At 33.3% G+C, this 10441-nt stretch overlaps 1 protein-coding gene across 2 annotated transcripts in view; it reads right to left on the bottom strand.

The window, feature by feature from the left end:
* Positions 1-3971: 3971 nt before the first annotated feature.
* The window catches only part of MEI4 (meiotic double-stranded break formation protein 4), a 343130-nt gene continuing 336660 nt past the window's right edge, over positions 3972-10441 (bottom strand). For both annotated transcript variants that reach the window (XM_056818515.1, XM_007484229.3), the window contains one exon: positions 3972-7160. In XM_056818515.1, coding sequence (XP_056674493.1) covers positions 6888-7160 — 273 coding nt within the window. In that variant the 3' untranslated portion in view covers positions 3972-6887. The remainder of the gene's footprint in view (positions 7161-10441) is intronic.

The raw sequence follows: 10441 nt of genomic DNA, 5'->3' as shown, positions 1-10441 counted from the left end.
AAAGAAATGGCCCAGGACAGAGACATGGGGATCATCTAAAAGAAGGAATGGGTCAGGTATATAAGAGAATCAGGAAACAACAGTGTCAAGAAAAGCTAAGGATGAAAATGCTTATATGTTGGACACTGTGCAATATATTCATGTAAAACTCAACAATAATATCAGTGAGAGTGATTTTACTCTTTCAGTTTGTCCTATAACATTGCACTGATTTCACACAAATACAGTCAGGTCTGAACTGGAAAAAAAAACATTAATTGCTCTTATATAGGCTGAGCTTACATGGTAAAAGTGAAATTTCTTCTTAAATTGCTTACTTACTCAGTGCTATACCAAACAACCCAAAAATTGTCTTGTAGAACTAGGAAAAAAGTAAGAAAATTCACCTGAAAGTACAAAAGGCCTATAATATCAGGGAAATTATTGAAAAAATATGAAGAAAGGTGACTTAGCTATAACTATAACTCAAAATTAATTGGCAACCATTGAAAAATTTTTGTACTGACCAAGAAATAGAGTGGAAGATCATTGGAATAGATTATGCACTCAAAATGGAATGGTAAATGACTATAGTAATCTACTGTTTGGTAAAACCAAAGATCCAAGTTTTTGGAAGAATAATTCCATATCTGGTAAAACTGCTGGGAAAAATGGAAAAACAGTATGGCAGAAATTGGGCATAGACCAGCACCTCATACCATATAATTAGGTAAAGTCAAAATGGATATACAATTGAGAAATAAATAATGATGCTATAAATATATCAGTAGAGCCCAAAATACTATACTGTCAGACCCACAGAAAAAAGAAGGTTTTAGGTCAAAACAAGGGACAGAAAACATCATGAGATGTAAAATAGATAAATGTGACTACAATAAAATAAGAAAGTTTCTGTACAAATAGAAACAATGAAACCAAAATTAAAAGGAAATAATAAACCAGGAAAAATCTTTATAGAAAGTCTGTCCAACAAAGGCTTTTCATTTCTCAAATATATAGAGAACTAAATGAAATATAAGAATACAGAGCATTTCCCAATTGACAAATATTTAAAGGGTAAGTACAGACAATTCTTAGATAAAAAAATTAAAACTATCTTTAGTCATATGAAAAAATGGTCTAAATAACTATTGATTAGAGAAATTCAAATGATAACAATTCTGAGGTATAACTTCATGCCCATCAGCCTGGCTACTAAGACCAAAAAAGAAAAATTATAAATGCTGGAGACGATGTGGAAAAATTAGGACACTAAATACACTGTTGGTGGAGCTGTGAACTGATAAAACCATTCTAGAGAATAATCTGAAACCATGCCCAAAGCACCATCAAACTGCATGTACCCTTTAAAACAGTAATACCACTACTAAGTCTGTATACCAAAAAAATTAAAGGTAGGGGAAAAAAACCTACTTGTACAAAAAATATTTATGGCAGTTTTTTTTTTTTTTTGTAATGACAAAGAACTGGAAACAAGAGATTTCCATCAATTGGGGAATGGTTGATCAGATTGTAGTGTATGCTTATAGTGGGATTTTTTTGTGCTCTAAGAAATTATAAACAATATTATCACACACACAAAAATAACCTGTTAGACTTGTATAAAGTGATACAGAGTGAAGTGAGCAGAACCAAGAGAACACTGAACAGTATGATGATCAACTGTAAATGCCTTAAATATTATCAATAAGCCAAGAATCCAGAACCACTCCAAGTGACTCCTGACCAAAAAAAAAAAAAATCTACCACCAAAGGAGGAACAGTTGGAGTCTGAATGCAGATCATTCTTTAATTTATCTTCTCCAAGAATTTTTCTCTAGCAAAAGCAACATGTGACATTACAACATGATGAAGATGGGAATATGTATTTTTATGTGCAGCTATGTCTATGGTGGCAAACCCATGGTACACATGCCAGAAGGGGCACTCAAAGCCCTCTCTGTGGGCATGCATGCTGTTGTCCCAGGACAAAATTTGCCAGAGTTCATTACTAGAAAGTCAGAGGGACAAGGGGCCAGGCTACTCACCTTCCCCTATCCACACATACCTGAGGAAATTTCTCACAGCACCTGCCCCTCTAAAGGGTTCACCATCACAAGCCTGCCCTCGTTAAGAAGTGATGGAGATGAGAGGGAGAAAAAGAATATATATTGCAAAATATCAGAAAACAGATATTGAAAAATTATATTGATATGTAATCCTGAAAAAATTAAAATGTATTATTTAATTTTGCATTGAGTTCAGTTATTTCATGATGAATGATGATTGAGAATATAACTGGGATAATCCAGGGCTGCATTCTTTTTTTAAATCCTATTTGACTTACAAAAAATTTCCAAATATACAAACAAATCTGAGCCTTTGATTCTTTTCATTACTAAAACAATATTTAGGCTTTGTCTACATTCATCATCAGTCATCAATTTGTTTATACACGAAGTACTAATTGACTCAGTTGAATTGATTCACATTTCTATTACCTCCTTCTCCTAAACAATTATTCTGTTTATACAGCCATACTGAATAGTTTCTATGTCCACAGTATTTATCTTTAGAGATAAATTTATCATTAGTTTATAAATCTTTGAACACCATAAAAAAACATAGGAGAATAACTATTAAGGGAAATAGTGAAGGGAAGAGGAATAAATGTTAAGGATCAGCTAGAATGCTGAAAGAAATGGAAGATACTTGCAAGAGCTGACAAAAGTAAGGGTTCAGTTGAGACAAGACTGACAAAGAAAAGAAATAAATGATGGCATCCTTATTCCTTCACATATCACAGTAGGTGATTTAAAACCAAGGTAAAAATGTACAGGGAAGTATAAAAAAATAAATGTGGGATACTTGGGGGAATAAGAATAGGATGAATTTGCTTCTATTACCCTTGGACACATGCACATGCTCATTCCATGGCTTTGCCTATCCGGTCCTATGGTAATTCCATCATGAGTTTATTCTTACTAATCCCATTCTACTTACTGAATATTCCAGGTATACACATGACTTCTTTTTTTAAAAAAAAAATGTATGTGTTACACTAAATAGCCAGTTAACTCCTCCATTATAAAAGGCATCATTTGAGAAAATATATATAATACATACATATGTAATACATAATAAGGAAAAATACATGTATAAGAATATTCATAGCTGTGCTCTTTGTGGTGGCAAAAAATTGGAAAATGAGCCCTTCAATTGGGAAATGGCTGAACAAATTGTGGCATATGTTGGTGATGTAATACTACTGTGCTCAAAGGAATAATAAAGTGGAGGAATTCCATGTATACTGGAACAACCTCCAGGAAGTGATGCAGAGTGAAAGGAGCAGAACCAGGAAATCATTATACACAGAGGATACATTGTGGTACAATCAAATGTAATGGACTTCTGCATTAGTGGTAATGCAGCGATCCTGAACAACCCGGAGGGATCTATGAGAAAGAACACTATCCACATTCAGAGGAAAAACTGTAGGAGTAGAAACACCGAAGGGGGAAAAAAAAACTGTTTGACTACATGGGTCGAGGGGGATTTGATTGGAGATATAGACTAAATGAACATTCTAGTGCAAACATCAACAACATGGAAATAGGTTCTGATCAAGGACACATGTAATACTCAGTGGAATTGCGCATGGGCTACAGGAAGGGTGGGTGTAGTGGAGGGAGGGATAGAATATGATTCTTGTAACCAAGGAATAATGTTCTAAATTGAATAAATAAAATTTATGATGACTTTATTTTAAAATTATTTATTAATTGATTACCTTTATATCTATGATTTTATTTTATATAGTTAAAAACATTATTCTGAGTGTCAAAAGGTACCATTACACAGAAAAATGTTAAGAGAAATAAAAGTATTTACTTATTTGTGTAAAGTTTGTTCCCCCAAGTGGAATTGTCTTTAAGGGGAAGGATTGATTTATGTTTGCCTTTTTATCTCCACTGTTTAGTAATATGCCTGACACAAATTATATATTTAATGAATATTATTTAAATTGAATTAAATTAAAATGTACACAATCTTAACCAAGAAGACACAAAATGAAAGACAAATTACAGCCATTTGTCTTGTACTTAGACTAGTGGCCAGAATCTGGATTCTGTAAGCCAATATTAATTGATTTTAATAGAAGTAGTAACTAATAAGAAACTTCCAAAGCTTTGCTGTTGAACATTTATAAGTTCATTTTGTTTCTTCACCTCTCATACTTTAGTTGCATTTTTAAATCCTTGAAGTTATCTCAATTACTCATTTAATCATGTTAAATCTTGGAAACCAGAGTAGTCAGAACAAAGTCCCTAAGCATTTAATTGAAATTAAATTTGCTTACCAATTAAACTAGAATATAAAAATTAATGCAAACAGAACTTTATGTACATATTAAATACCCATTTGAGCCAACTCCTTTTGCCTTTTCAAAACTTAGCCTGGTGTAACAAATATGGCAACTGGGTATAATATAGGAGATTTAGGTTCAAATCCTACTCAGACACATATTGAATTGGAAAGCAATGAGATGTGGAGAGAAGGATCATTATTATTCCTTTTATATGAATTTCATTTAAGTGTTACAATTAAAATTCTCTGGAGACCACATCTTAATTTTATAATTATTATATATTAAATAGCAAAAAGCTGGCCAAAGAGAAAAGCATGAGCCAAGTGTGGCTGGCTAGCTCTTGGAGCCACTTCCTCTGTGAGCAAGTTGAGCCAGCCCAGAGTCAGCCCAGAGTCAGTCTTCCAGCCCTCCAGAGTCCATGGTTCCAGTAAAAGGACTTTCTTGTCCCCTCCATCAGTTTATGCTCTTTGTAATGTCTCTTTCCCCAGACCCTCTAATTGGAGAATTCCGGCCTCCATCAGGACAGGACATGAGTCTTCCCAGTGCTATGAGTAACTCCTGGAGCTTAGAATAGCCACATAACTCATGTGTTTTCTGGTATCTCAGCTAGCTGATTTCCTTACCTTAGAGAATCCTTATTTACAGATAAAACAAAGAAGTTGTTTCTATGCTGCTAGTCTATATCAAAGAGAAAAGGTATAGACAAAAGGAAGGGAGGGCTTCTTCAATGGCCTCAAGGTGATATGGTTTGAACTTCAGCCCTAAAATAAAAATATTTTTAGCTTTGAAAATCAAAGGATTATTCTGGGGACCAAAAAAGGGATATAAATTCATACTAATTTTCCATGACATTTGCTAAATATTGTGATATTTAAAGAAGATGAAAAGGTTTGTAATAAGTGGATAGTAGTGTACAGTCAACTGTAATATAAGATTTATAGAAAATTCTCAAGAATAAGAAGAGTCAAACACTCTGACAACTCATGTTAAACTGATCCTGTGGTTATGTTATCAGCAACCAACATCTGACTCTGTCTCCTCCCATGTATTCCTACTCCTCTGTTTTGGGGTTTCTTCCACATAGCCTATTTTAATAATCACTTGTATTTACTTTGTATACCTCAAATGAGGGATTTTTAAAATAAGGCTTGACAATACCTAGAAATAAAATAAATTAGGAAAATTCATTTTGTTATTCAGATCCTGTTAAATTATCTAGTGAATTTTAAGACTTGATAGGCAGATATAATCTACTCAAAGATGGAATTAACATCTTCTGATCCTAAAGTTAGAAGTAGTCATTAACTTATGAAAAATTATCACCTAGCTCAGTGATGGTGAACTTTTAGAGAGAGAATTCCGGGCCTTGCTCCTACCCTGGTCTCATCCTTTTCCCAGACAGGAGAGGGAGGAAGCACTCCCATAGAGCTGTTGGGCAGAGGGCCTAGTGGTGTGAGAAATGTCCTCAGGCATATGAAAAGTGTGAGGGAAACAGTTCTACCCCAAGTCCCTCTGCCTTTCTAGTAACAAGCTGTGGCTAGCAGCTGTAGGTATGCCCAAAGAGAGGCCTCTGTGTGCCCTTTTTGGCACACATTCCATAGGTTTGCCATCACTGACCTAGGTTTACTATACTGTAAACATCTAACATGGTAGTAGGCATGCTGGGAGATATTCAAGAAATACTTGCTGCTAAGATAATTTGATAACTGAAATAAAAGCAATGGAAAGTACTAATAGTAGAATGAACAATTTTTAATAATTGTACAATGTAATTCTGAAAAGACATTGTAGAAATTGTCATATAATTTTGCATGACTTGGTTTTATCTACATGAACTACCTTTAAAACAATTATGAAAATATTTTGAAATTCTATTTTTAGTAACAAATGAAAAATAAATGTTTCTTAACATCACTGTTGATCAAATACAGATGCCAACATATTTCAGCACCAAATGCAAACTTTGAAAAATTTTTGAACAATATGTTTGCTACTTGAAGTACAAATGTTAAAAAAAACCCATCTTTTTATTTAATGAATCCATCCTATTAACATGTACAATGATGAGGTTGAAATGAGAGAGAAAAAAATTAAGCAATTACTGCAAAGACCTTTTGTCTGAAAATTATCAGTAATGAGAGGAAAAACTATAAATTATTTTTGCATTGCAATTAGATTATATTATGGTAAAGTTTCTTAAAAGATAGTTCTATTTTATGGGATATAGGCAAAAATAAAGCAAAGGGCTCCATAGGAAAAAGACAATAATGATCTGAATATTGTCATTTCTGAGAGGTGGAAGCAGGATTAAGAAGGGTGCATTTATGAGAAGTTAGCTTTACAACAGAAGGTCAATATGGCTTCCATATTCTATTTCACATAATTTTAAGCTAAGTAGTGAAGCCAAATGAGTAATTTCATTGCCTAGTCCATTTTATATTTGTAATACTGAGTCTTTAAAAATAATTCTTCTGAAAAGCTTTCAAGCACAGACTATTCTAAGCACACCTTCAATAGATTTGAGAAATATGATCAGTGTCTAGGGAGGTGAGTTATTTTCAACAGTTCTTATCTCAGTTGAGTTCAAAAGAACACCCACTCTCCATATGTATAAAGTAAATAGAGGGAATTCATCTGAAAGATGGAGAATTGTTTGATCAAGTTGTTCAAGAAACTTTTTGGTCTCCTGTTCTATAGGACCCTTACTTGGCATGTTGTTAGAGTTTTTTGTTCCTTCTTGAAGCAGCTGTTCTAGAACCCAGAAGAGAGAGAAAATGTTCTCATAGCACGACAGGTCATATCTGGATTGGACCTACAAATAATGAAGAAAAAAATAATCTTGGTGAAAATATTGTCATAGACAAACTCAGAAAACTATAAGGAATATATATTCTCAGGCAAAGAAAACAATATGTTACTTGACTACCTTCTCTGTACCTCAAACTGTTATGTTAGAGCAAAAAGGAAGGGAAGACAATCTCTTGAAACAAGAATCTCATGATTTTAGGGTGCTCCTTTTTTCTGCACAATAGGTTACAAGATTCCTTTCTCCTCATTTGCCATTTGCATAATGCCTAACAATTTATTCTCATCCTTGCCCCCCCAGAATGACAGCCAAGTAATTAAAGCCAATTATATCAATTTAAAATAAAATAGGCAGCTCTGAGGAGGATAATTTGAAGTAGGTTCATAGAATGCACGTTTCCTCATATGAAATGGAGTTAAGGTTTCACTATATAAGGTGAACTTTGATTCTGTTCATATCTATGGAAGTTGGGAGTGGCTTTCCTATTTATGGGCTTAGTGAAGATTATGATTGAAAATGTAATAGACTATAAATATATCACTCTTATTGATGTTGTTATATGTGAACACTGGCTGCAAGTGATGTAAGGCTAGGAAAGGTCTGCAAAGAAGATGGCTAAAAGCACAAATTTTTATATCTACTGACATCTATGTAATGGCAGAAAATGGTTTCTTCATACATTTATTTATAAAGAGGACTCTCCATTACTGAAGTCTTTCGAATGTGCCACGCATAATAGCACACAAATGAAATGCTTTTTTCTCCCTAATAGCCAAGAAGAATGTATAGTGAAGGAATAAGAATAAATGCTATTTTGAACACAACTATAAATAGCCAGTTCAAATGCCTACACCTTCCTTCACAGATTTGTTGTAAGAAAAATCCAAATAGTTTCAATTAAAAAAATAAAAATGAGTACAAATTAAATACTTTTGAAATAAACACATAATCACAAATGCTTATTTTTAAATAGCAACTTGAGTTTTATAAAGTGATTTCCTCATAATAGCAGCATGAGGTTGCTCCAGAAATCTTTTATAGCACACCATCAAATAGAAGGTTTTAAATTATTAGACATAGTAATGACACTTTAAACAAATTAGTCACCTGTTGATCATGATCATTAATCCACCTTCTTAATAAAGCATGAAAAATATCTTAAATTTACAGTTCATTTTTATATTTTTTGTTCATTAATTTCCCTGCTTATAGCTGAGCAACACTTCCAAATGTGGCTTATCTATAGTCATCATTTCATACAGTATCAAAATGTAGGTAACTTTTGGCAATCACTAGTTTTTTTGAATTTGTACTTTATGTTTTTAAGAAGTGTCGGGTGGAGGTATATTTTTGCACTGAACCCTAAAGATGTTAAATAAAAAAACAGAGCAGACACTTTTTCACAAAAGAAGTCCTTTGTCATCTTTTTTATTCATGTGGTTGTCCATTTTTGTATGTTAACTTACGTGTGATTATTTTAGTATAAAAAATAAACATATGTATATATATATGTATATATATATATTCAAGAAAAAATATAATGAAAAATGTAAGTTTTTTAAGATCCTACAATAGATTCTTGGTTAAAATCTGGCCTTAGACACTTCCTTAGGCCAGTCACTTAGTCCTAACTGCCTAGCCCTTATTGCTTTTTCACCTTGGAATTGATACTTTGAATAGCTTCTAAGAAAGAAGGTAAGGGTTTTAAAAAAAGAAAAGACTCTATAAGAGGTAAAACTGAGACAGGTTCAAAGCTAAGAACACTGTTTCATGTTATCCTTAAGTAATTTAATGACTCTAAAATGCTTGGGATGTCCCTTATTCTCTCAACCTCCCAGGTAAATTCCCTTAGCATACAAATTGCAAGGAAAGCGGCAATTTGCAATGGAAGGGGAAGTTTGTCACCCAGAGTTCCTGGCAATGATGAAATCACACACATACATACACACACACACACACACACACACACACACACACACACAGACTGAATAGAAAATACACTAAACTATCCTAAATGTCATAATGTACACATTTAGTTTTTATTTATGCCTTTTGTTTTGGTAATTTTCAATTCAGAATATAGTCTTCTCCCCTGCCCAGTTAGCCTTCTCTTGGAACAAGAGTAATAAAATTTAAAAAGGAAAAAGAAGTTCATTAAATTTAACATATTAATCAAATCTGATAATATATGTAATGCCTGATACCCAAAGTTTCCCATTTCTCCAAAGAAAAGTGTGAAAAGAAAATTAGCTTTTCCCCCTTTCCTCTGCATATCTGGCATTGGACCTGGAAACAAAGGCTGCTTGAGGGAAATCACTCCATAGATTAGGTCACAAAGATAGAATGGCAGCAGGAAAAAAATGTGGCAATAGAATCAAGAGGCTATGAGTCCAGGATGATTTTTCCTGCAATGTCTCCTGGAAGGTTACAGGAAAAATAGAGAGTCATGGTTGTCTTCTGAGATGTCATACATAAGAGTTAGTGTGTGGAGAATAGGTTTGATAAACTGAGGCAAGAGCAGATTTTGGTCTCTTCACTTCAGTGTTTTTGAAGTGACCGGTCATCCCTGTGAGTGTGGTTAGGGGCCCTCATTGAGGCCACAAGCTAAATGGAGCTATCCAAGTAATTAACTATCCAAGTAATTCTAATAAATTAATTTATGACCAGTCTTTTAAATTTTAATTCTTACAAAAGTATGTTACAATTTTAAAATTTCTTTTTGAGAATAAACTTAACACAACATTTTTATACAACTTTAATATAATAAATCTCAGAAATTTTATGAACCTATTACTAATTCTTGGTTTAGAATGCAAAATAAATATAGTTATGTTTAAAATAAATCAGATAACAGGCCAATCCAACATTTAGTTCAACCTGCCAATGAGACTTTGGCATTGATATTTTTGTTTCCTACAGAATATTTCTACAGAAAAAAAAATCAGAGAAATTCATCTGCAATTTTATAGTTACCTGAAAGATTTATTATGCTTTTCTATTATTTATGATCCTTAATCTAGAATGTCAGGGCTGGTGAAATCTATACTGGGTCAAATATTCCAATGGATATCTCAACTAGTTATTGTGGGTATTCTTTCTGTAAGTTATATTTCATCTATCTCTGCTCATCTTGTATGAGTCCTGTTCCTGTCCTCCCAGAATTTAATCATAGGTGATCTACCTAATGTTCTGGGAGTTTTCCTCACTGTCACACAGAGACAGTTTGGTGATGTAAGGATAGATCACTGGACTTGCTGTCTAACTCTGAAACTTACTTGTTATGTGAC

Source organism: Monodelphis domestica, chromosome 2 (assembly GCF_027887165.1).
Source record: "Monodelphis domestica isolate mMonDom1 chromosome 2, mMonDom1.pri, whole genome shotgun sequence".
Lineage (NCBI taxonomy): Eukaryota > Metazoa > Chordata > Mammalia > Didelphimorphia > Didelphidae > Monodelphis > Monodelphis domestica.
Note: the sequence above shows the minus strand (reverse complement) of the source record. Positions and strands in the feature narration are given on the sequence as shown.